General features: G+C 41.7%; 2 protein-coding genes across 4 annotated transcripts in view; one reads left to right on the top strand and one right to left on the bottom strand.

The window, feature by feature from the left end:
* Positions 1-680: 680 nt before the first annotated feature.
* Positions 681-13,205, bottom strand: spg7 (SPG7 matrix AAA peptidase subunit, paraplegin). 3 transcript variants are annotated; one of them, XM_072671486.1, is made up of 17 exons: positions 12,799-13,205; positions 12,471-12,582; positions 11,782-11,868; positions 11,463-11,695; positions 11,130-11,269; positions 10,913-11,015; positions 8,553-8,678; positions 8,156-8,318; positions 6,491-6,664; positions 6,190-6,314; positions 5,916-6,018; positions 4,520-4,630; positions 4,306-4,421; positions 3,858-4,014; positions 3,022-3,185; positions 2,822-2,899; positions 681-1,917 (listed from the first exon to the last, which is right to left on the bottom strand). In XM_072671486.1, exons 1-17 carry the CDS (start codon positions 13,003-13,005, stop codon positions 1,702-1,704), a joined length of 2,415 nt encoding a protein of 804 aa, XP_072527587.1. In that variant the 5' UTR covers positions 13,006-13,205; the 3' UTR covers positions 681-1,701. The 3 variants fall into 3 exon arrangements, with proteins under 3 accessions (XP_072527587.1, XP_072527585.1, XP_072527588.1); XM_072671484.1 differs by having other exon boundaries at positions 12,471-12,585; positions 12,799-13,204; XM_072671487.1 differs by having other exon boundaries at positions 12,477-12,585; positions 12,799-13,204.
* A 2,748-nt stretch (positions 13,206-15,953) lies between these two features.
* Positions 15,954-26,403, top strand: part of ankrd11 (ankyrin repeat domain 11) — a 162,460-nt gene continuing 152,010 nt past the window's right edge. Inside the window, exon 1 of the mRNA XM_072670938.1 lies at positions 15,954-16,394. The gene's annotated coding sequence lies outside the window, so the exon portion shown is untranslated. The remainder of the gene's footprint in view (positions 16,395-26,403) is intronic.

The following is a 26,403-nucleotide window of genomic DNA, read 5'->3' as shown; positions in this document are numbered from 1 at the left end:
CAGATTAATGTAAACAACAGCAATAATAATGTAATCCTGGGACTGTGAATGAATGTAAGGATGTAAGGTTATGAATAGATGTTTCCAGACTGTGCTGTAAAATCCGTGAAAGGTAATGAATGTAGACGTTAGCCGGATGTGTGTAAGTATAGCAAAGGCTCCAAAACTGCACTGCTAGCTGGAGCAGGTCTGTTTTAAAGACTGATCCACTGAGTGGTTATATGACAAATGGAGCATTGTACGTTGACATTGATACGTATATAATCGACTGACTTTGTGATATTGTTTTTGCCCTTTTTTAATTATTATTATAAATATGACTGATTTTATTGTGTATATAGATTTGCATTTAACTCCATAAAAGCTGCCACGGCTTACTCAACACTTTACTCTTCAGAAACTCCTTTTTCAGAAAGGACAGCTTGATCTTTTTTTGCCCCATAGAAAAAACATTTAACATTTAACTCACAGATCCAGCTGTAATTCCTTTTGTATCGTTTTTGTTTTTGCTGATGGTTCTTATTGTTGAAGATTTTGATATTTATTTCATGCAAAACATCAAATCATTGGAAATTATGTCTTTTGTAAAATAATCGGTTCAGTTAATAATAAAAGAACAGACCTGAGCTTCTGCTGGAATCAATAACAAGCCCATATCCACACAATCAAAAGTCACAATGTGCACAAAATATAATTTATTCAACATGAGGTTGAATAAAGTAAGAATAATTACATCACGTCACTCATCTTTTACATCCTGATCTGTTTACAAAAGCTCAATAAATCAATCAACTGCTTCACTTTAAGCCTATGGGTTATATAACAAGGTTCCTCACAGACCCGTATGCCACCTACACTATATGTCCACATGTTTGTGGACACCCCTTCTAATGAACGCATTCAGCTACTTTAAGTTGCACGCATTGCTGACACTGATGTGCAGATGTTTTCACACACACACACACACAGCTTATCTAGTCACAGCATTTGTAGACAAATACTGGCAATAGAATATGACTAAACATGCTGAACCTATTGGAACAATGCTGCCTAATTCCTGGCAGGTGTGGGCTAGAGGGGTATAAAGCCCCCCAGCATTGAGGAGATGTGGAGCAGTGGAAGACCTGTGTTCTCTGAAATGATGGTGGTGCTCCATCCACTTTGTTTCTAGGATTATTTGGGGAGGTGGGGATGATAGGGTGGGGTGGTGATCATCCAAAATCCTGACCTCACTAATGCTCTTAGCACTGAATGCAATCAATCAATCAAATCCTCACAGCAATGCTCCTCCAAAATCTAGTAAAAAGCCCTCTTCCCTGGACAGTAGAGACAGTTACTCCATTTTTTTAACACCCTTGATTTCAGAAGAAACACTGAAGTAGCAGGTGTCCAAATACTTTTGTCCATATAGTGTACCTTGATTAACTAAGGGCATATTCAATGTTGTTTAGCAGGTTAACCAGGCCAGTGCTTTAAAATACTGGGCTGCAGGTCTATAAGTAACAGCCTGGCTGTGATATCTTCCCTATATAGCTGTTTAAACTGACCATGTGCTGACAGAATTACTGTTACACAGTTATTGATTATTAGCTGCTTCCTGATCACTGACCAGCATCTGCATCAGCACTCCTTCTGAATAATAATAAGCAGCGAAGAAAGGCAGCACACCCTGTCCTAGCATGAGCTTCATCCTCTCTCGTCTCACGCTGGCCCCAGATTGACTTCCTCCTCCTCATCCTTCCTTGAGGGTCTCCGGCGACGGCCAGGCTCCTCCTCACCTGTGTCGTGCTTGTCTTTCTCGGCCTCGATCCAGCTCTGAGGGGCAATCATCTTTTTAGGCCCGTGGGGAGGGGGACCCAGCAGAGCCTCGATGTCATCATAGTTCACCACCTCTCGCTCCAGCAGAGCGTTGGCCAACTAGGGGCATAAACAGCACAAACAGCTCAACACAACGTTCACTTTTCTGTATCTATTTGAAGATAGACTATATAGAGAAAGGTATTGGGACACTGCTCTTAATTATTGAATGATTAAGGTGTCTGATTCAGTCCCATTACCACAGGTGTACAAAATCAAGCCCCTAGTCCTGACCTCTAAAGAGCTCACTGAACTCCAGCGTGGTTCTGTATGTAATAGGAGACACCGCTGCACCAACAACAACAAGTCAGCTGGTGAAATCTCCTCCCTCCTAGATCTTCCTCCATCAGCTGTGAGTGGTGTTATTATTGAACAGTGGAAGAGTTTAGGAGGAACAGCTCACAGAGAGCAGCTCAGCCACAGAGTGTATGTCAGACCACATAAAGTTACAGAGCGGGGTCAGGGCCGAGTGCTGAGCTCAGAGCAGAGTGCAGAAAAGCCTCCAACTGACTCAGTAACTGCAGCAGAGCTCCAGACCTGCTGCTGCTGGTAGAGCTTAGAGCTCCATATTAATGGGTTTAGAATGGGGGGGTCATAAAAGCTCCTGTAGGTGTCCCAATACTTTTGTCCATTTAGTGTATCAAAAATAAACTAGGCTGATTAAATGGTTTTCCCTTTTTTAAGCAGTATTATGCGAGGATTGATGTTTTTGCTTCTGGGCTCCACCTACAGTTGTGTTATTTATTTTGACTCCACTGATGTAAATACAAATCACGCTTTGGGCCATTTTAGGTTACAGTTCCCAGTTCAGTGCATCACTAGCTTTGTTATTATGTCTAATGGAAAAGCACACTCAGCTTAAAACCTGTAAAGTAGATTTCCGGGAGCACCTAAAAGAAGCACTATAAACCATAATGGCTGTGTTATCGCTTATAGTTACAACAGGACCACAGACCGAACTCACCAAAATGAGCTTATCTCTGTTGTCGAGCAGTAGTTTCTCAGTGTGTCTGTAAGCCTGAGCGATTAGCATCTTAGCTTCCTAAAAACAGAGACAAAGCACAATCACATTTCACTCCCTATCTGCCCAAACAGCAGCTGAGCTGTGCTTGATGCAGTTCACCCTGGAGCTCAATATACAGACAGCTGTGAATCTCCACTCACATGGTCCATCTGATTCTGGAGGCCCTGGCTGAAAGGCCTTCGCCCAATGAAGTCCTGCCTGTCTGTTTCAGGGAAGGACACTTGGCCCACGCTGGGCACCATGCCATACTGCTTCACCATCGCATAGGCCACACGAGTCACCTTCCGCAGGTCATCCTGAGCACCTGAACCAGCACAGAAATATAGTAGTACAGGTTATATTAATCTGAAATATCAGTTTTGTAGTAGCTACTAAATAATAAGCCTAGAGTTAAGGGCAGAGGTTACTACTAGAGACCCAGACACTGTCCTATCCGGACCCAAGTTGACGGCCCAGGCAACGCACAGACCAATCATGTGCAATGTAAACAGAGGTCTAGGACTTGAGCATGTGACTTACATGGAGGGAAGAGGCAGCTCTTAATAATAATAATAATAATAATAATGAAGCAAAAGCACGGACTCGTCCAGGGTTCCTCTTCCCACAGGCACCTCTAAGCATCTATGGCTTATATGATGGTGATTATAGAAAGTTGTTTTAATAAAATAAATACATAAAAAAATAACCAAAATAAAAATAATTTTATATATGTATAAATAACTTATAATATAATAATATATAATTATTAAAAGCAGTGATGTCAGGAGGGACGATAAGTTATTAAGCTCTTTATTTTACAATTTTTTTAAGTGTTCTGGTTTATTTTGTTATTTAACTTTAAATAAAAAAAATACTAAATAAATACATACATACATAAAGAGACCTCCTGTACATCCTGTCAGTTACAGTTTACAGTCATATAGTCACCACAATATTCAGAAACTGTACCCAACACCTGATGAGCCCTGAGCATTACCTGTGGTGACCTTGTTGAAAGTGATGGCTTCTGAGGCTCTTCCACCCAGAGCCATGCACATCCTCTCAAAAAGCTGCTCTTTGGTGAACAGGTACTGGTCTTTCGGCAGGATCTGAGCAAAGCCCAAAGCTGCATTGGTCCTGGGAGCTATGGATACCTGACCGGGACAACAAATTCCCCAGACACAATGTAATCCAAAAATAATAAATACAATAAGTGTACAGCCCTGTGCCTTCAGCTGAATTATTATATAATCTGGTAAAAAAATGCAGTGAAGAATCATAATCCAGATGCCAAACATGTATATTGTGTCAGTACTTGAGACAGACCAACAGCCGGAACCAAATTCCTAGAGTGCGTCTACACACTTGCCCAATAAATCAGATTCTGATCAACTACATTTGGGGTGATGTGTGCACTAAGATCCATCGGCCTCAGTGCTGCGTACCTTCATCACAGCCTCCGTGTGTTCCAGCAGCCAGCCGACCAGAGCGTGTCCGGACTCGTGAAAGGCCACCACTCTCTGCTCCTCTTTAGACAGGATCTTACTTTTCTTCACACTGCCTGGAGGTTACACAAACCGGCAAACACAGTCAAGGCTTGACTCTACAGCTCTACACTCGCAGCAAGACGACAACACGCAGCGGATGAAGCTCTGCTACCTGCAATAACTCTCTCCACAGCGTACTCAAAGTTGAACGTATCGATGGACTTGTAGCCCTCTCTGGCAGCATGAAGAGCAGCTTCGTTGCAGATGTTTGCGATGTCGGCACCTGGGGTCAGAACAACATCCACTTCTTTTTACACATGGAAGCAATCAAATATTCAACCAGAGAAGCACAGGTTTGATTCTGTTAGGAAACCAGTGATGATTCACTTTTATAGAATTCAAATGAAGCAAATTAAAGGAGTGACCCCCCCCCCCCCGTGTATTGATTATTATGAATTATATGTGTATTATTTGTGATTGTAACATCTGCTCACTTTATTTTATTTATGTAATTTTAAACATTTTAATTCCTTATTTATTTATTTTTAGAGATGCTTTTATTGTCATTGCACAGTGTACAATGAAAATAGTAGAAATATAAGCAAATTATTTTAAGAATGATTTTTTATTACAAAAAAATGCTAGTGGGCAGCAATGAGGTATTGCACATGCCTGGAGTTATTCTGTCCAATAGTGAGCAGTGCAGTCATGATAATTGAACAAAATATAAAAATTAAATTAAATGAAATACTTTCACAGTGAAATCCAGTAAAGTCCAGTGTTTTGTGCAATTTGGCAGAGTTTAATCATCGTATTGCACTGGGGTAAAAACTGGTGGTTGGTGTGGCACAACAGATAACTATCGGCCAGTGAACTACCACAGCATGTGGGTTCGATTCCCAGTGTGGGTGACTGTGCTGCGACACACCAATAAGAGTCCTTGGGCAAGACTCCTAACACTACATTGGCCTTGTAAGTTACTCTGGATAAGAGCATCCGCTAAATGCTGTAAATATAAATATAACTGTTTTAAAGTCTGTTAGTCCGGCCTGTGATGGACCTGAAGTGCTTTCTGAATGGCAGCAGGTCAAACTGATAATGTCCAGGTGTGTCTGATGACGGGTGGGCCGGCGTGGGGTGTTAAATTATTTTTTAAAAAGCTTAATTGTTGCCACATATTAAATGTGTTACTGTAAATAAAAATAAAACAATCAAGAAGAGCAACAAACATTTAGTGTATAAATAAGAAAATATGCACCTGCCCAAAAGTTTGTGGACACCATGTCTTTAATCTAATTTTTAGACTTCTTGTTTTAATTTTGCAGTTTTACCTTTTCAAATAAAAAAAATAGCAAAAACACTCTGCTGTGGTTTAGAAAATATAAAGCGGTTGGGATAATGCTTTGGGTATATTTATTAATTTTGGATAATCCTCTTCTTTGAGCCCATATTTGTAACTGAGAACTCCTGTTGAGTGAAATGCACAAGGTGTAGCCTAAATAATAATAATAATAATAATAATAAGGGTATATATATTTAGTGACCGTGTGCGAGAGCAAGAAACATACCACTGAAGCCTGGTGTAAGCTCAGCCAGGCGTAAGGAGTAGAAGCCAGCTGGTTGGGTAAGTTTCAAAATCTTGAGATGCTGCTCAAATATCTCCTTCCTCTCCTGAAACACAACCATTATAATAACTAATCACTTTCTCCACCAACCCCCCCTCCCCCCAAAAACAAAACCACACACACACACACACACACACACACACACACACACACACACATACACACATACATACACACACATACACACACACATACACACACACATACACACACACACCTGGAGAGTAGGTAGGTCAATAAATATATGTCTGTCAAGTCTGCCAGGTCTCATCAGTGCATTATCCAGAATGTCGGCTCGGTTGGTGGATGCCAAGACAATCACATGATCAGTGGTACCCATTCCTAAGGGAAAAAGGGAAAAAAGGGACAATTATGGACGTTATTCATACTAAAAAAAAAAAAACAAGAGTGAGTGCTATGTTGTGTATGGTTCTCTAAAGAACCCTATGAAAAAGGTTCTACGTAGCAGAAAATGACTGGAACGACTATATACCATTGGTCCAGACTCTCCTACTCACCATCCATCTCCACCAGCAGCTGGTTGAGGGTCTGCTCTTCCTCAGTGTTGCTGAATCCAGACATGTTGGTGGATCGCTTTTTGCCAACAGCATCGATCTCATCGATGTAGACGATGCAGGGAGCCCGAGCCCGAGCTTCTCTGAACAGACTCCTCACCCTCGCCGCCCCGAGACCTACATCAACACAGACTCTTCAGCAGAGGTGTCCAGTAACAAAGTACAAATACTTTGTTATCTCTAGAAATGTTGGTTCTCTAAACTTTACTGCAGTAATTCTTTATTTTTCAGACTTTTTACTTCTACTTCTCACATTTTCCCCAATTATCTGAACTTTCTCCTCCTTACATTTTAAAATCAGCCTCGTTCCTCCTATTTCATTTCCCTTTGTTTTCATTCCGGCTCGTCATCAATAAAAACCCTCTCCAGATAAATCTCTCCATCCGGAAAGTGAGAGTCTGATCCTGATTGGATGAGAAGTATAAACAGACTCCATTCTGACTCCCTATTGGTTTATAAGAGATCCATCACACCTGCACACGTCCCGTCCCTCTCCAGCGAGCTCACAGCAGACGTCTGTAGTCTAGTATGAAGACTGTGTCCGTGGCAGAGACTCAAGAGAGCTGCAGTGAAACGTCCCGACTGAGCCCCACATTTACACTCCAATAAAGCTTATTGATCACACGCCTCTGAAGTCTGACTTTCTGCAGCTTTACAGAACTTCTAGACAACGACTCCTCATATTTTCCTCCATGAAGCTCATGTTAATGCTCAGTAGAGCACAGAGACGCTCCTTTAATAGATATTACTGAAATGCTTCATTTTCAATGGGCAGATCTGCAGCTGAAACAGGAGCCTAGTGCAGCCCAACATTTTTAACATCAACATTTTAATAGATCATTCTCCTCATTATGACTTTTAGAGAAATGGGTTTTTGGGGGAGGGGGGGGGGGGTAGTGCACTATAGACCCCTGTGGTGCGGCCTAAGCTTTCGGTCTTTGTTTTGCTTCCATTACTTTTACTTTTCTACTTGAAGTCGTTCTGAAACCAGTACTTTTACACTTTTACTGGAGCGAAAAGCTTCAGTTGATCCGTCCTTATAGAAGTCTTTTTAAACCCTAGTATCTCCACTTACTTCTACCTGAGGAATGAATGTCAATACTTTTGACACCTCTTCATCTTTACACCAGAACCATCCAGAAACACCTTCACCTTCACTAGTACATACTAATGTGCCAAAGTCAATCCCTGGGGTATTTTTTTATTAAACTGTCTAATTTGGCAGAAGGAAAACAACACCCTTTATGTATTTTCGATGCTTTTACTACAGAAAGTGCAGAATCTAACTTGTTAATATAGGGAAACACAACATTAATGTGTTTCATTATGCAGCCAACTTTAAACTCAAGGAGATGGAAACCCAGGTCCAGAAATTAAAAATTGGCTACGCAGCAGCTTAGAAAACCCAGGTCTTAGCTCCAGCAGAGCTGCCCAGGAAGCTGGAGTGGGTGGATTTTTACCATCTCTAATTATTCATTACACAACATGTACATATATATACTACATAATGGTGTTATATAAATCAAATACAGGGCAAAAAGCCAATAATATCTGTATGTTTCTAAGAGTATACAATACAGTGTGGCAGGTGTTTAGTCGAGACCTTACCTCCAATCACCTCCACAAACTCTGATCCAGCCATGGCGAGGAAGGGCACCTGTGCCTCAGTAGCCACTGCCTTGGCCAGCAGAGTTTTCCCACAGCCCGGTGGACCCAGAAGCAGAGAGCCTTTAGGTACCTTCGCTCCCAGCTGCAGATATCTGTCTGGATTCTGCAAACACACACAAGTGCTCAGATCCTTTCAACAATGGCTACTGATCGCAAGCCTCAAAATTGTGGCTTCAGGGAAAACCTTCTTAACTTTCAATGGAAGTCAATGTAAACAGACTTTTGGCATTTTGGAGAATTTCTATTGGTCCGTTCATCATGAAATTCTGATACAATATAAAAGATAACAGCCAGGTTCACATTATGTCAAAGACTGAGATACCAAGGGTCCGATTACCTTCAAGTAGTCCACAAACTCTTTCACCTCCATCTTGGCCTCGTGCATCCCCGCTACATCTTTGAAGCTCACTCCCTTCCCAGATTTCCCATCAACAATGGTGAATTTCGCCATTTTTAACTGATTCTGGGTTGCACACACAAAACACAGCAGATAATGAAGCCTTCAAAGGTCTGTATGAAGGACTACCCTTCAATTCAGAGCCCTCAGAGAACATAAGTTACATACAAGTTTTATAGCAATTACTGAACCAATTACAGTAGATACTGAGTCAATCATTTACAGGAGCGATCGAATCATTTTAGTAGATGTTGAATCCTTTAGAATAAATACATAATCATTTATTATACAAATGGAATAATTTCTAATAGATTCTGAATCATTTCTAGCATTTACTGAATCATTTATAGCAGCTATATCATTTATTGAAGATACTGAATATTTTAGAGCAGTTACTGAATCTTTCCAGTAGATACAGAATCTTTTACAGTAATTATTGAATTATTTATAGTAGACACAGAGCCACTTCTACAAGTTACTGAATCATTTCAGTAGTTCAATTTAATCATGATTTATAGTAGAGAATTATTTATAGTAGCTATATAATCATTCATAGCAGATACTGAATTATTTAAAGTAGTTATTGAAGCATTTCTAGTACACACTGAATAATTTACAGTAGATATCGAATCATTTACAGTAGTTACTAAATAATTTGTAATAGATACCGAATTCCTTATAGGATTTTCTGAATCCTTTATAAAAGATATAGAATTCCTTAAAATACTAAATCATTTTAGCAGTTCTAAGTAATTTATAGTAGATACACAATCATTTACAGTAGCTATCAAAACATTTATTATCAACATTTCTAGCAGTTACTGAATCATTAACAGTAGATACACAGTAATTTATAATATATACTAAATCATTTATAGGTGTTACTAAATCCTGTATAATAAATACTGCATAATTTATAGCAGCTACTGAATCATTTATAGCAGCTACTGAATCTTTACATTAGATACAGAATCATTTATAGTAGATAGCATCATTTATATGAGTTACTGAATCGTTTATAGTAGATATTCATTTATATGAGTTTCTGAATCATTTCTAGCAGTTCCTGAATCATTTATAGTAGATAGCATCATTTATGAGTTCCTGAATCATTTACAGTAGATAGCGTCCTTTATATGAGTTCCTGAATCATTTATAGCAGTTCCTGAATCATTTATAGTAGATAGCGTCATTTATATGAGTTCCTGAACCATTTCTAGCAGTTCCTGAATCATTTATAGTAGATAGTGTAATTTATATGAGTTCCTGAACCATTTCTAGCAGTTCCTGAATCATTTATAGTAGATAGTGTCATTTATATGAGTTCCTGAATCATTTCTAACAGTTCCTGAATCATTTCTAGCAGTTCCTGAATCATTTCTAGCAGTTCCTGAATCATTTATAGTAGATAGTGTCATTTATATGAGTTCCTGAATCATTTCTAGCAGTTGCTGAATCATTTCTAGCAGTTCCTGAATCATTTATAGTAGATAGTGTAATTTATATGAGTTCCTGAACCATTTCTAGCAGTTCCTGAATCATTTCTAGCAGTTCCTGAATCATTTATAGTAGATAGCGTCATTTATATGAGTTCCTGAATCATTTCTAGCAGTTGCTGAATCATTTCTAGCAGTTCCTGAATCATTTATAATAGATAGTGCAATTTATATGAGTTCCTGAACCATTTCTAGCAGTTCCTGAATCATTTCTAGCAGTTCCTGAATCATTTATAGTAGATAGCGTCATTTATATGAGTTCCTGGACCATTTATAGTAGATAGCGTCATTTATACGAGTTCCTGAATCATTTCTAGCAGTTCCTGAATCATTTCTAGCAGTTCCTGAATCATTTCTAGTAGATAGCGTCATTTATACGAGTTCCTGAATCATTTCTAGCAGTTCCTGAACCATTTCTAGCAGATAGCGTCATTTATATGAGTTCCTGAACCATTTCTAGCAGTTCCTGAACCATTTCTAGCAGTTCCTGAACCATTTCTAGCAGATAGCGTCATTTATATGAGTTCCTGAATCATTTCTAGCAGTTCCTGAATCATTTCTAGCAGTTCCTGAACCATTTCTAGCAGTTCCTGAACCATTTCTAGCAGATAGCGTCATTTATATGAGTTCCTGAACCATTTCTAGCAGTTACTGAATCATTTATAATAGATACCGAGTCATTTATAGGGGTCCTGAATCATTTCTAAGAGTTACAGAGTCATTTATAGGGGTCCTGAATCATTTCTAAGAGTTACAGAATCATTTCTAGGAGTTACTGAATAAAAGGTCTTTACAGGAACTTACAAAGGCGCTGAATCCCCTCTCTCTTACACCCATCCCCACCAGGCGGAAAATGTACCACAGGACTGCGACTCCGATAGCAGCCATTCCCAGAGCGTAGAGCGCACTGCACCAACACAAAGCAAACACACACACACAGCTAGCAGAGACGCTTAGAGGATCAGTATCACAGCAGTTTAGAGGCAGGTTTCTCTTCTCAGTGGTTCACTGAGTCACTCACTTCCCAAAGAAGCTCGTCCTCTTGTAGGACACTGGTATTCTGTCCTTAGTGTCTATGTTCAGCTGATCCTCCACAGCACGCAGCTTCTCCTCAAACTTGTCGATGTTGGCCACCTGCATGCGGTACTTCAGGGCAAACTTCTGCAAAACATAGGAAAGCGTGAAGTTCGGGTTCGGACAGGGCAGGAGGGTGTCTCACAGGCTGCCCCCCCCCAAAACCTTCTACACATACATACAGAAAGGGGATAAATGAATGGGTTTAAGGTTAAGCTTATGCTCAGAACTAGCTCCCTGACCCAGCAGTGAGGCTGAACAGAGTAAAGAGGGTACGCACAGGTCTGCCGAAGATCACCGCCCCTGGGTGGAGGTAGATCTCAACTATTTCACTCTCCGGGATGACCTGCACCTGCGACACCTCCCCTTTAGCCAGCATCTCGTTCACAAAGTCGTTCCAGGATATGTTCACCCCACTGTTGTTGAAGGCGTTGAGCAGGCTGATGATGACCGCGATGATGAAGAGGGTGCGCATCCGATCCCGGTACATCTGATCCTCCTGCTTCTTTTTTTCTGTGAGTGTAAGCACGTGTTATAAACATGTTATTAAACAGTAATAACACATCAGTAAATGTCTGAGCGAGACGAATTTAGAATACCTTCCTCCTCTTCAGGCGTTTTCCCTTTCGATCCATCTTCCTTCTTCTGTCCTCGAGAAGAAGAAGTGCTGAAATAGTTTACATCACCTGGCGGCGATAGAGAGATAGAGAGAGGGTTAGTCTTAATCTCCGACCCGACGACAGTCGCAGTACAGGCGTGAAATCAGAGCACGTCACAGCTGTCAGAGGAAAACCTTGTATTTCCATATGTCCAAAAGTTTGTGGACACCACTTCTAATGAATGCTTTCAGCTACTCCAAATTGCACCCATTGCTGACACAGATGCAGATGTACAGATGCAAATGTACACACACACACATCTTGCCTAGTCCCTGTAGACAAGAAGTACTGCCAATAGAATAGGACTCTCTGGAGCAGATGAACCAGTTGAACCTATTGGCTCCATGCTGCCTAATAATGGGGCAGTGGTGACTCAGTGGTTAGAGCACCGGGATGTGGGTTCGATTCCCGGGCTCGGCAAGCTGCCACTGTTGGGCCCTTGAGCAAGGCCCTTTACCCTCTCTGCTCCCTGGGCGCTGGAGTTGGCTGCCCACCGCTCTGGGTGTGTGTGTGTGTGTGTGTGTGTACTCACTGCCCCTAACACATGTGTGTGTGTGAGTGTGTGTGAGTGTGTGTTCACTACCAGATGGGTTAAATGCGGAGGACGCATTTCGCTGTACAGTGCACACCTTTACCTTTACCAATGAACTTCCACAATCCCCCTGGATTGGTTCCCAGGCTCATGCCCAGGCCCTGCAGCAGCTCTGGGTTCTGGAGTGGTCTGTTCAGGAGGAGCTGCTGCTGCTGTCACAGATGATAACCATCAGGCATTGTTAGAAAGCAGGGCATAAACATAAAGGTGCACATAAATCTTCAAAATTAGACTAAAATCAGACATGACGTCATTTTATTACTGCTTATAATCACTATAATGAACATACAGCTAATACTCTACACACACTGGACAGTGGGCACAGTGGGCACAGGCAGGAGCTAGCTGCTAGTCTGCTGTCCTACCTGGACGACTCCTGACTTTAGACCACGTCTGGGCTGCTGGACCAATAACCCACCCCCAGAGCAGGCAGGAGGGAGTCGCAGTGGCGCATCCAGACGGGCTGGGTGGTTCCTCGGGTGTAAACAGGCGCTGGGGGAACACACGGACCAGGCGCTGCGGATGCTAACGTGTTTACTGCTCCTGCTGCCACACCGCAGCAGCGCTGCCATGTCTGCTCCCTCTGCTCAGTCTCTCTGTGTCACGTATGAAAACTGCACATACAAACAATCCTCATTTTCTAAAACATGCCGATTAAATGAACCTTCCCTTTCTTAATGCTCAAGCTTAAAGACCAATCCTAGCCAGCTAGCCAGATCAGCTAGCTATGCTGCTCAAGCCACAGATATTTTTGGAAGTTCACGCTTTCATAACGGCTGTTTACGGTCAGTCTGCGCATGCGCTGAACGATTTTATTTAAATATTTTAAAAGCAATAATTTCACAATATAAATTAATTCAATATAAAATAAAAGTGTTATAACACAGGCCAAAATATGTCGTGAATAATTGTGTTAAATAATTTTAATAAGTTTAAAAAAGTACAGAAAGTTACCGCCGTTATAACGTCTCGTTTTTTTTTAAATATCTTTGTTCGAACTTTCACCGGTACTAACAGCCAATCGCGTTGAAGGACACGTCAATGGGGAGTTCTGGGAAATGTAGTTTGATTTGACAGACCTCTCCATGTTACTCAGGTGAGTCTGATGAGTTTAAAAACTACAGGAAGCGTAGTTGACTTTGTGTAGCGATATAAATAAAAGCTGATCACGTAAGAAGGACATAATTACACCGAGGGCAGCGGCGAATCTCCTCCAGATCTGTTTTAGGAATGTAAAAAGGGTCTGTCCTTAAAATTATTGTAATAAATTAATTCATTTATTATTTCCCCCCAGTACACAGCCCAGTCAGGAACAGCAGATCATTCACACAAAAAAGCAAACACAGCTTTTTATATATATATATATATATATATATATATATATATATATATATATATATATATATATAATATATATTATAATGTAAGAATGTTTACTTAAATATTATAAACGGATTAAACAAATGGTTTATTAAAATAAATTAAAATAATAGATATGTTATTAATTAATATATCTGATTAAACTACATTTAACTGCCTAAAGCCTGCTTTGTGTTTGTGAACCCTGCTGGTATTTCCGACAATGATCAGAAATGCTAATACTGAACGTTTCTCCCAGTGAGGACCTGGTTACGCAACAGTACTGCGCTCTGTACAGCAGGTGGCGCCATTGCTTTGATTTTACATTAGGTTTGACGTCAGCGTTAAAGGTACCTTGCCTTAAATATAGCACACAAATAATGAATATTGTAGAAAAATTGGGGACTGCATTTGATTGTGTGGCAGAAGTTTGTGCACCCCTGGTTGGAGGACTGTACTAAATGTATATAAGCCCCAAGTCTCTACAGAGACACTTCTGCACACCTTAATACACAATAACTGTTTATTTACATTGACGTGTGTTCAGGTGTACAGGTGTTCAGGTGTACAGGTGTTCAGGTGTACAGGTGTTCAGGTGTACAGGTGTACAGTACAGGTGTTTGTTATTTAGTACTGTAAGGAGTGAAAAGCGTGATCTAGTATGCATAACTAGTGCATGTTGATCCAGGGTGCTTTCCTGGTATATATTTGTGGTCTGGAATGCATTATTGTGCCTGATAGAGCCTGCCTAGTGTGCACTTATGCTCTAGAGTGCTTAACTAGTTTGTATATTGGTGCTCTAGAAAGCTTACATGCTCTAGAATGCTTAACTAGTGAGTACTTGTGCTCTTGAATGCTTAACTAGTGTGTATTTCAGCTCTAGCATGCTTAACTAGTGCATACTTGAGCTCTTGAATGCTTAACTAGTGCGTATTTCAGCTCTAGCATGCTTAACTAGTGCATACATGAGATCTAGAATGTTTAACTAGTGCATACTTGAGCTCTAGATGCTTAACTAGTGCGTACTTGAGATCTAAAAGTTGAACTAGTGCGTACTTGAGCCCTAGGATGTTTAGCTAGTGTGTATTCGTGCTCTAAAATGCTTAATTAGTGCATACTTGAGCTCTAGAATGCTGAACTAGTGTGTACTTGAGCTCTAGCATGCTTAACTAGTGCATACTTGAGCTCTAGCATGCTTATCTAGTGCATACTTGAGCTCTAGCATGCTTAACTAGTGCATACTTGAGCTCTAGCATGCTTAACTAGTGCATACTTGAGCTCTAGCATGCTTATCTAGTGCATACTTGAGCTCTAGCATGCTTAACTAGTGCATACTTGAGCTCTTGAATGCTTAACTAGTGTGTATTTCAGCTCTAGCATGCTTAACTAGTGCATACATGAGATCTAGAATGTTTAACTAGTGCATACTTGAGCTCTAGATGCTTATCTAGTGCGTACTTGAGATCTAAAAGTTGAACTAGTGCGTACTTGAGCCCTAGGATGTTTAGCTAGTGTGTATTCGTGCTCTAAAATGCTTAATTAGTGCGTACTTGAGCTCTAGAATGCTTAACTAGTGCGTACTTGAGATCTAAAAGTTGAACTAGTGCGTACTTGAGCCCTAGGATGTTTAGCTAGTGTGTATTCGTGCTCTAAAATGCTTAACTAGTGCATACTTGAGCTCTAGAATGCTGAACTAGTGTGTACTTGAGCTCTAGCATGCTTAACTAGTGCATACTTGAGCTCTAGCATGCTTATCTAGTGCATACTTGAGCTCTAGCATGCTTAACTAGTGCGTACTTGAGCTCTTGGTGTGTGTGTATTAAGTGGACATTTACTGTGGTCTTGTACACTCTGCTTGTGCATGTTTGATAATTGGGACACGCTTAGACACTAAGACGAAGGAGCACACAGCTACGTTCAACCGCGAAGTGTGAGCCTCTCGAGCAGGCCGATGGATAATAAGGCATTACTGTAGTCAATGCTCAACAGCCATGTTTACACTAGCTAACGTTCCCACCAGCGCACTTGTTAGTGTACGAGCTCAAGTGCTTGATTCAGGACACAGCCAAACAGTGACCGCCCACAACGAGCAGCCAATCAGAGTCGAGCTTTCGCCTCGCTGCGTTCGCTCCCCGTCAGCAGCGCTCGAGTCAAAGGCCGCTCGAGTCGGTGGGGAGAGAAGAGAAGACGGACGCGGAGGATTAAAACCCTGCAGCGGATTTTTTTATTTTTAACGCTCAGATTTCCGAGCGAGCTTTAAACACATCGACGCGCGACTACCGCCGATAAACACTTCACTTCTACAAGAAGACCTTAAAATGGTGGAGATTTCGTAATCCTTCTGATTTGCCGCGGAGGAGTGAGATACCCGTCGGTTGGGGAGCCTGGAGTTAGCTTAGCTTAGCTTAGCTTAGCCTAGCCTAGCCTAGCCTAGCCTAGCGCCCCCGCCGCTCGCAGTGCGTTCGGACCGAAATGAGTGTCGTCTGCCCCGGATGCCCGCGGACTCTAGCGCGCTGATCGGGAAGGCCTCAAATGGGAAAGTCGAGCATCGGGGGGGAATACCGAGCATAACCGTGTAGATGTAGCTCTCATTCGGCAGAAGGTGAGTACGCTGAAGGCCGCTCTGCACCGACCGAGCCGCGGTGTCTGAGGCAGCGGGCTCTCCCTCGCTTGTTTTGAAGGATTTGGGCATTTTGCTGGTTTAGCAGCGCTGCTAATGAGGTTTAGGCGGCGGGTGTAAATAAACAGGGTTCTCTGCAGGGAACCTGTGCGGTTCTGCGGGCATAACACTGCGTTAGCTGGCTGCTCTCTGTCTCTGTCTCTAGATTGTTGGTCCAGTGCGGTTATCTAGTACTCACTCATGCTCTGGAATGGCTGTCTAGTGAATAAGTCTGCTCTAGAACCCTCAAGTGTGGACTACAATGTTTATCCATTGATCTAGAACGTCTATCTAGTGCTCCAGCACGCTTTCTAGGCGCGTAACTGTGCTCTAGAACCCTTATATAGTGCCCAGTTATGATCTAGAACGCTTATCTTGTGTGTAATCATGCTGTATAATGTTTATCTAGCGCGTAACTGTGCTCTAGAACCCTTACATAGTGCCCAGTTATGATCTAGAACGCTTATCTTGTGTGTAATCATGCTGTATAATGTTTATCTAGCGCGTAACTGTGCTCTAGAACCCTTATATAGTGCCCAGTTATGATCTAGAACGCTTATCTTGTGTGTAATCATGCTGTATAATGTTTATCTAGTGTGTAACTGTGCTCTAGAACCCTTATATAGTGCCCAGTTATGATCTAGAACGCTTATCTTGTGTGTAATCATGCTGTATAATGTTTATCTAGCGTGTAACTGTGCTCTAGAACCCTTATATAGTGCCCAGTTATGATCTAGAACGCTTATCTTGTGTGTAATCATGCTGTATAATGTTTATCTAGCGTGTAACTGTGCTCTAGAACCCTTATATAGTGCCCAGTTATGATCTAGAACGCTTATCTTGTGTGTAATCATGCTGTATAATGTTTATCTAGCGTGTAACTGTGCTCTAGAACCCTTATATAGTGCCCAGTTATGATCTAGAACGCTTATCTTGTGTGTAATCATGCTGTATAATGTTTATCTAGCGTGTAACTGTGCTCTAGAACCCTTACATAGTGTGTAAGAGTGGACTACAATGTTTATCCATTGCTCTAGAACGTCTATCTAGTGCTCCAGCACGCTTTCTTGGTATATAACTGCTCTAGAACCCTTACATAGTGTGTAAGAGTGGACTAGAATGTTTATCCATTGCTCTAGAATGTCTATCTAGTGCTCTAGCACGCTTTCTTGGTATATAACTGCTCTAGAACCCTTACATAGTGTGTAAGAGTGGACTAGAATGTTTATCCATTGCTCTAGAACGTCTATCTAGTGCTCTAGCACGCTTTCTTGGCATGTAACTGTGCTCTAGAACCCTTACATAGTGTGTAAGAGTGGACTAGAATGTTTATCCATTGCTCTAGAACGTCTATCTAGTGCTCCAGCACGCTTTCTTGGTATATAACTGCTCTAGAACCCTTACATAGTGTGTAAGAGTGGACTACAATGTTTATCCATTGCTCTAGAACGTCTATCTAGTGCTCCAGCACGCTTTCTTGGTATATAACTGCTCTAGAACCCTTACATAGTGTGTAAGAGTGGACTAGAATGTTTATCCATTGCTCTAGAATGTCTATCTAGTGCTCTAGCACGCTTTCTTGGTATATAACTGCTCTAGAACCCTTACATAGTGTGTAAGAGTGGACTAGAATGTTTATCCATTGCTCTAGAACGTCTATCTAGTGCTCTAGCACGCTTTCTTGGCATGTAACTGTGCTCTAGAACCCTTACATAGTGTGTAAGAGTGGACTAGAATGTTTATCCATTGCTCTAGAACGTCTATCTAGTGCTCCAGCACGCTTTCTTGGCATGTAACTGTGCTCTAGAACCCTTACATAGTGTGTAAGAGTGGACTAGAATGTTTATCCATTGCTCTAGAACGTCTATCTAGTGCTCTAGCACGCTTTCTTGGCATGTAACTGTGCTCTAGAACCCTTACATAGTGTGTAAGAGTGGACTAGAATGTTTATCCATTGCTCTAGAATGTCTATCTAGTGCTCCAGCACGCTTTCTTGGTATATAACTGCTCTAGAACCCTTACATAGTGTGTAAGAGTGGACTAGAATGTTTATCCATTGCTCGAGAACGTCTATCTAGTGCTCCAGCACGCTTTCTTGGTATATAACTGCTCTAGAACCCTTACATAGTGTGTAAGAGTGGACTAGAATGTTTATCCATTGCTCTAGAACGTCTATCTAGTGCTCTAGCACGCTTTCTTGGTATATAACTGCTCTAGAACCCTTACATAGTGTGTAAGAGTGGACTAGAATGTTTATCCATTGCTCTAGAACGTCTATCTAGTGCTCTAGCACGCTTTCTTGGCATGTAACTGTGCTCTAGAACCCTTACATAGTGTGTAAGAGTGGACTAGAATGTTTATCCATTGCTCTAGAACGTCTATCTAGTGCTCCAGCACGCTTTCTTGGCATGTAACTGTGCTCTAGAACCCTTACATAGTGTGTAAGAGTGGACTAGAATGTTTATCCATTGCTCTAGAACGTCTATCTAGTGCTCCAGCACGCTTTCTTGGCATGTAACTGTGCTCTAGAACCCTTACCTAGTGTGCAGTTATGACCTAGAATGTTTGTTGTGCATAATCATGCTCTAAAAGGCTTATCTAGTGCGTAACTGTGTTCTAGAACCATTACCTAGTCCATATCTGTGCTGTGTAATGCTTACCCAGTGAATATTTGAGTGTTATAGAAGGCTTACCAAGTGCCTCATTGTGCTCTAGAACGCTAATCTGGTGAACACTTGTGATGTAGAGTGCCTAAATAGTGCATAACTGTGCTCTAGAGCCTGAATGTTTATCCATTGCTCTAGAACGCCTCTCTAGCCTACAACCGTGCTCTAGAACTCTTTCTTTGCATGTGGTTGTGCTCTAAAACGCTTACCTAGTGCGCAGTTATGAACTAGAATGCTTATCTTGTGTGTAATCATGCTCTATGATGCTTATCTAGTACGTAACTATGTTCTAGAGCACTTACCTAGTCCATATCCGTGCTGTGTAATGCTTACCCAGTGAATATTTGTGTTATAGAAGGCTTACCAAGTGCCTCGTTGTGCTCTAGAACGCTAATCTGGTGCATGTAGAGTGTCTAAATAGTAACAAACTGTGCTCTAGAATGAGTATCTAGTCCAAATCGGTTCTCTAAAGAGCTAACCCCATGCCTAACCCCAGCATTACCCCAATCCATGCCTCTAGAACGCTTTCTTGGTGCATAATGGTGTGCAACTGTACCTAATACACTATTATGATCTAGAACAATTTTCTTGTGCGTGGTCATGCTCTATAATACTTACCTAGTGTGTAACTGTGTTCTAGAGCACTTACCTAGTGCATACTTGTGATCCAGAATATTTATCTAGTACACAACTGTGCTCTCTAATGTAGAATGCCTAAATAGTGCATAACTGTGTTCTAGAGTAGTTATGGGATGTGTAATCAGGCTCTAGAACGCTTACCCAGTGCAAACATGTTCTCTATAGAGTTTACTTAATGCGTAAATCTGCTCTAGAATGTTCACCTAGCGTGAAATTATGCTCTAGAGGGTTTTTCGTGTGTGCAGTCATGCTGTATAAGGCTTACCTAGTGTGTACCTGTGTTCTAGAGTACATATCTAGTGCGTACTTGATTGAGTGAGTGATCTAGAATGCCTTCCTGGTGCATACTTGTGATCTAGAATGCCTAAATAGTGTGTACCTGTGTTCTAGAGTGGTTATGGGATGTGTAATCAGGCTCTAGAACGTGTACCCAGTGCAAACCTGTTGTGTGCATCGCTTACCAAGTGTCTGATGCGTAATTGGGGTCTAGAAAATTGGGCTTACGGTGCCGTTTGTGCTCTAGGATGTTTACCTAGTGTGTACTGTAGCTTTATGATGGGGACCTGAGTGGGGTGTTACTGGGCCAGTCGAAAAGCACTAATGGTATATTGGTGTGTGTGTGTGTGTGTGTGTCGTACAGATGTTATTACACTACTCTGGTATTACAGAGTCCCTTATTCTCTCAGATGCTTTACAGACTGTAAACAATGTGGCTGCCGGTCGTGTTTTAGGGTCTATCTGTGCAGCACCATCCAAATAATACAGCCGAGCATCTCTCTCGCGTCTCTCTCGCGTCTCTCTCGCATCTCTCTCGCGTCTCTTACTGAAGGGTGTTGAAGTGTGATGCTTGTGTTTGTCGAGATTTGGCTGAAAAGCTGCCCTGTTGGTGCAGTGTGTGTGTGTGTGTGTTTGTATGCTGGTATCAGTCACCGTCTGCGTGGTCCTTAATGCTGCTTGTGCTTTTGGGTTATGAGGTCAGGGAGCGTAGGTCCCAAGTAGGCTTGCTGATATTAGGTGATGGCCCGACCCAGCCTTAATATTCATGGTTATTAGTAACGGTATGGATGTTCTCGCCTCTGTGTCGAGTGGTGGAGAAATTGTGAACGCGTGATTAAGGCCGTTGAGCGCTGGTAATTGAGTAATTGCCTCTTATTTTGGCTGTTACCCGTGAAATCGTTAAAATAGGCCAGAATAGGCCAGCCCTTGGTCATTTAGAGGGATTTCAAAATACGTTGTTGGCTGAAAATGAAAGGAAGAAGCCTTGCGAAAGACAAATCCTCACAAACAGAGCCGTTACATTCAGAGAGCCCAGCAAGACGGCTTGCAGCAAAATGTGCAGCATCATCATGCAAACTGCCAACGAATCACTGCAGATTCATCAACAAGCGAAGTTCTAATTTTAGCGTAATCGAGTGTAATCGAGTAACGGCAGCAAAACCGCTTGGGATCAGTGCTTAGACAGGCAGACTGAGTGAAGTTTTGCTCTTGGTGCAGTGAGGTAAAGGCAGAAAACACTGCAGTGAAGCTGCCAGCTGTGCTTTCTAGCAGGTCCCGAGCTCCTACAAACGTTGGGGCGTTAGCACTGAAACTCACCGCAGGAGCACTAGTGCGTGTGATCTGCTCTACCTCACTGATTTTGGATTTTTTGCTTTCCTTTATCGCTCGAAATAGGTGGACCTCACCTCGGCCCACCTCTAAGCAGATATATTTCATCACTCTCCTTCCTGCTTTTAGCTCTTAAGGGCTTAACGGCGGTAGCTTTGGTGTTATTGGCTCTGATGTAGCTGTAAAACGATTAGGCAGAATAACAAGCATTGCACAATTTGATATTTTGGACTGTATTAGCTATGATATTCTTTCTTAAATGTCCAGATTTGACTGATGTCCGGTTATAAAATTGCCATACACATTAATTTGTCATTTTTTTAATTTATCTGTAAAAGTACTGTGTAGTTATTGTTGACTAACTGTGGGTAGGAATGATCTCAGATGCACAGATTTTTGATCTGGCTGCGGTGGGACTGTTTTGTTGGTACTGTGATTATCATCATGCTTTTGAGAGATCACTGGGGGTGTAACTGAGAAATCATTGTGCTCAGATTCATGTCTACCTTTTTTATATCCTATTATTTTATGTCTCAAAGCGCTGGAAAGTCTCCTTGTGTAAACAGTGATCTCAAAGATTGCAAATGAGCTGTAAATAATCTAGAGTTGGAAGGGATGCACCCAGGTGCCTGGTCTTGTTTATATGCAGCGGTTTTCATGCAAGGCAGTAATCCCAATAAATAGACCTAGCTTTACACTGGGTAGCCAAATGCATCTCTGGTTAGCCCGACTGAAATCTGATTGCTGTATGGGACTAGATATGCAAATTTGCTGATTGCGCGGCAGTTATTACTGAGGATTCGGCTGTACTAGGTTGTTGAATGAGTCTTGGAGAGATGGAAGTGTTTACCCTGTTCTAACATGTGGCTCAAACGCGTCTCAGACCACCCCCTGAAGTGGCTTGAGTGATGGGTTTGGTATCTGGGTTATCTGGGAGTCTTGGGTGCGTTAGTTTACACTTATGAGATTTGGCTTTATTCAGATATAATCCTGATACTTAAGACGGATGAAGTGACCAGGTGTTTTTCAGATTTTGTTTTTTAGAGCTGGGCAATATGCCGATGTTTTATTATATCATGATAAATTTAGTTATTGTGATGACAATAAGCTTTTCTAAGCATATGGAGGATATCGTCAGTGCTTAGTAAACACTGATCATTACTATTAGTGTACACTTATAATACTAACAGTGTAGTATTAGACTGGTGTAATGGGATGAAGAGCAGCAGGTTTTGAATAATAATATGGAGAGTATCTGAAAAGGTCATTTTTAAGAATCTGTTCCTACTGATGTTTTTAGTCTGTGATCACATGTATCGTGATAAATATCGTGTATTGCGAAAAAACGTCTTTTAAATATCATGATACAGTATTTTTACCATATCGCCCAGCCCTACTACATTCACACTGTAAGGAAATATGGTGATATTGTCATGCTTTTGTTAGTAGGTCATGCACAAGGCTGGGCGATATGGTGGAAATATCGTTTATCATCACTATATAACATTTTAACATGAAGACAAAATGTACCAGTAGAGGCAGATTTTCAAAACTATCCAGATATTATTCCATATTTAATACAGTGATTTTTGCTCTGATGATATCCACAACATATGCAGAGAGGGGTATTACATATCACACCTAAATGTAGTAAATGTCGTGTAGCCCACCGTTATTGTGAATATTATCAGTGCTTGAATGCTTGTGAGTTGAATTATGTGACCTGTTATTCTCTACTGTTGTTGTTGTTGGCAGATTTTTCAGTGTGGCTGTCTTGCACTGTGTCTGTTCAGACCTCAGGAACACTGTGTATCGTGAACATATCCTCAAGTATTGAGATGGCGGCCAACCTCTAGTTTACCCACTCGCTAAATAAGCAAGGCTGTGGGTTCGTGTTCTTTACGGCTAAGCTGATTATCAGTTTAAATGGGAGTTAGGCCTGCGTTTAAGTGCGCTGGTTCGCATGTTGTCTTGCCGGTTTCCCCGGCCTGTTTCTAAGTGCCTGATCTGTGTTGTGTTTAAGATGGAGCTGTTCTTGTTGTCTGGCATCGTGGCGCACAGCACAGACAGGAAATGGAGTTCTGGCCCGAGGTCGTGGGGTCAGAAGCTCTGTTATTTAGAGCTGGGGTTTCTCAGAGTGCTTTTCCTGTCTCAGGGAGCTGCACTGCTCATTGTTTCGGCCTGATTGAATCAGGTTGGCTAATTTGGGAAAGTTTTTGGTGAAGTTTTAGTGTGTGCTGAGTTGCGTTAAGTAGCAATTTTGATCGAATATGGTGAGCAGCGTGTGCCTAACTGCGCAGACACATACAAGCGTTTACTGTAGATCCATTGCATAACGGTCTAATTTAAGCCATAGGAGGTTTTCCCACAAGGCAGTGAGTCAGATAGCCTTGCCTTACTCTTAAATCCCACATATTGATATTCTGTAGGATGTGTAAGTGTGTTCTCAGTCATATTCATACTAATTGCTCACATTGTTTATTTGTATTATTTAAAAAATTATAATGATGCAGCAGTTGCAAGATCCTTAGCATGAACCTACGTAGACTTGTAGACTTGGAGGTACGACTAGAGGGCTGTTCTTCTTTGGGAACCTTTTAGGGTGTGACCGTTCATTTTCCTACCTATCTTTAGCTAAAAACATGTGTAGATGTTACTGACGTCCCAGTTTGGCTCTCAAGCGTTGGTATCGTTCAAAATCACGGTCCCTTTTAAGCCCAATCCAATTCCTATTCTTATTTAAGGCTACTTGATCCTACTGTGTTCTATTTATGTCAATGTTGTCGAGATGACTCGACTGGACGTTGGCAGTAAGGTCATTTCCAAAGTACTAGAGTCAGATGGATGTTTAGATTTGCTGTTGGACGTTGAAAATTGAGCGTTAGTCGATGCTGGATTACTTTGATAAATGCATCAATGCCTACGAGATGTATGTGAGAAATCTCAGATATCAGCGTTGACCTAGAAATCCTGAAACAGTGCATTTTGTTGTAAAATGAAAGCTAGTGTCTACATCTTCATACAAAATAAACACACAAGTAAACACACCTCAGTTATACCTGCTGTCTGGTCGCGTTTGCGATGATGCTTACTTCATCAGAACCATAAATGCTTCAAGGGCGCGTGAAACATCAATCTGGCAGCCCTTGAGGGATGACGCCTTTCCTCCTGAAGTATAAATTAGCAAAATGTTTTCTTCTACTGATAAGAAACAAGAAACGCACCACCTGCTCCTGCCAGCGCACTGATCTAGCTCGTGGATATGGAGCACTTCTGTGGTACTGGTAACACTGTAAATTGGGGCCTGTTTATTTGGACTGTAATAACAGTGGAACTAGTGGACCTGGGGGTGGGTGATATAATGGTAAAGTGCTTCTTCTGAGCGTATCATGGGAATCATCACTACTTGCACAACCCTGATCAACTGCGTGTGGCATTAACATGGGATTTAGAAGAGTGGCATTGTGGTTTACCAGTTTATCAGTGAAGCTTGTATTACTGTGGTATTGCTAACCCTTTAAGGCCTGTGTAGAAGTGCATAGCTCTCTTCAGTGCTGTTGCTGTGTTTATTATGTCATGTAATTTGAAGTGTAATGCATTTTAACCCAAACTGCTGGAGTGCACCCAATACTAAAGGCAGCCTCATGCAGTGTTTGTATAGTGATGGTGAACAAGGGAAGCTCACATACGGAAAGTGTGAACGCTCTGCTCTGACGGCAGATTAAAGTGGGTGAAAAGGCACGCGGCTGAAATCTCGAACATATCAATGCTCGTTGGGCTTCTGTCTAAGGTTTTCAGATACCTGCAGTGGCAGAACCTAAAGAAAGGTGGTGTTGGCGGTAATTTCACCAGGATTAGCAGATTACTATTGCATCATAACCTTACTTTATTTTCCTCATTATGTAAATATTTGTTTACATTTCTTTTCTGCTTAAATAATTATTCAATAATAAGTAGTCAAAATAAAATGCACTTCAATTAAAGCCTTATTTTTGCTTTTTGAGCGCAAATAAATTATTTCGATGAATCGCTTTTAAGATTAATCGATAGAAAAGTAGTCGTTAGTGGCCGCCCCTATAAGCTATGAAATGTGGTACGTGTCCATGGCATGCAATTTCGGCGTACTGTTATAGTGTATGGCTTAAAAAAAACAAACAGGAGGAAGTACAGGATATACAGGGGGCATAATCCTGTTACTTCCCAGTTTATTCTCAGTATAGATTATATCGACTTTACCCACATGTAGGTGGCCAACTATAGGCATCCATCCATCCATATTGCTTGGGCTTATAATATATCTAGTTATTATCCATGTTATGATGTTTTGCAGTGCTATCAATTCTCAAACACGAGGAGGAGAGTACGTGCAGAGCTGGCAATAGCAGATGGCAGTGATGTGTATAAAATTGTAACCCCTGTATCGCGATGTGCATCGCATCGGCAGGTTCTCTCCAGTGCGCAGCCCTAATAATTCAGTAATTCGCTCGTTCTGGTGACGGACAAAGGCCGGCGCTTTGTGCAGTGTAATTGCTCCAGCTCGGCTCATTGTGCGCTGCCTTACTTCGGCCTTCCCTGAGTGCTAAGTGCCGAGCGTTGGTGCTTCAGTAAACAGGAGCGCTCGTGTCTCTCTTAGTTTCACTTCTCTCCTGCAGTCTAAATGTTTTATAGGCCCCTCCTCGCACCGTCTCCTTGGAAGCCAAATGCCATTTAAAACCCCCTTTGAAACACCCCCCACCACCCCTTCCCATGGCAACACACACACACACATACACAAGCAAGCATACATGCATGCAGGCAGGCAAGCTGAAAAAGCAGCCTCCCACTCGTACCACTGGGACAGGGCCACTTGATTTGGAGGTTTGAAGGTTTCGCTGTCTGATGCCTCATCTCTTGGGCACAGGTTGTGCTTCCACTGCAGTGCTTTTGATAACATTTCTCCCTGACTCTCATACATCAAAGGAGACGCTTCTCTCTCTCTCTCCTCTCTCTCTCTCTCTCATGCTCTCTCTTTCTCGCTCGCTCTCTCTCTGCTCCTCTGCTTT

Source organism: Salminus brasiliensis, chromosome 25 (assembly GCF_030463535.1).
Source record: "Salminus brasiliensis chromosome 25, fSalBra1.hap2, whole genome shotgun sequence".
Taxonomy (NCBI): Eukaryota; Metazoa; Chordata; class Actinopteri; order Characiformes; family Bryconidae; genus Salminus; species Salminus brasiliensis.
The sequence above is the reverse complement of the archived record's forward strand: the minus strand, read 5'-3'. Positions and strand labels throughout refer to the sequence as shown.

Bases quoted from the DNA above. Each gene is read 5' to 3' on its own strand.
- spg7 (XM_072671484.1), bottom strand. From the start codon at position 13,005: ATGGCAGCGCTGCTGCGGTGTGGCAGCAGGAGCAGTAAACACGTTAGC. The intron at 11,270-11,462 runs GTGCGTACCCTC...TATGTTTTGCAG, and splicing joins CGGTGATCTTCGGCAGACCT to AAGTTTGCCCTGAAGTACCG. The intron at 4,015-4,305 runs GTACGCAGCACT...TGTCCCGGTCAG, and splicing joins ACACGGAGGCTGTGATGAAG to GTATCCATAGCTCCCAGGAC.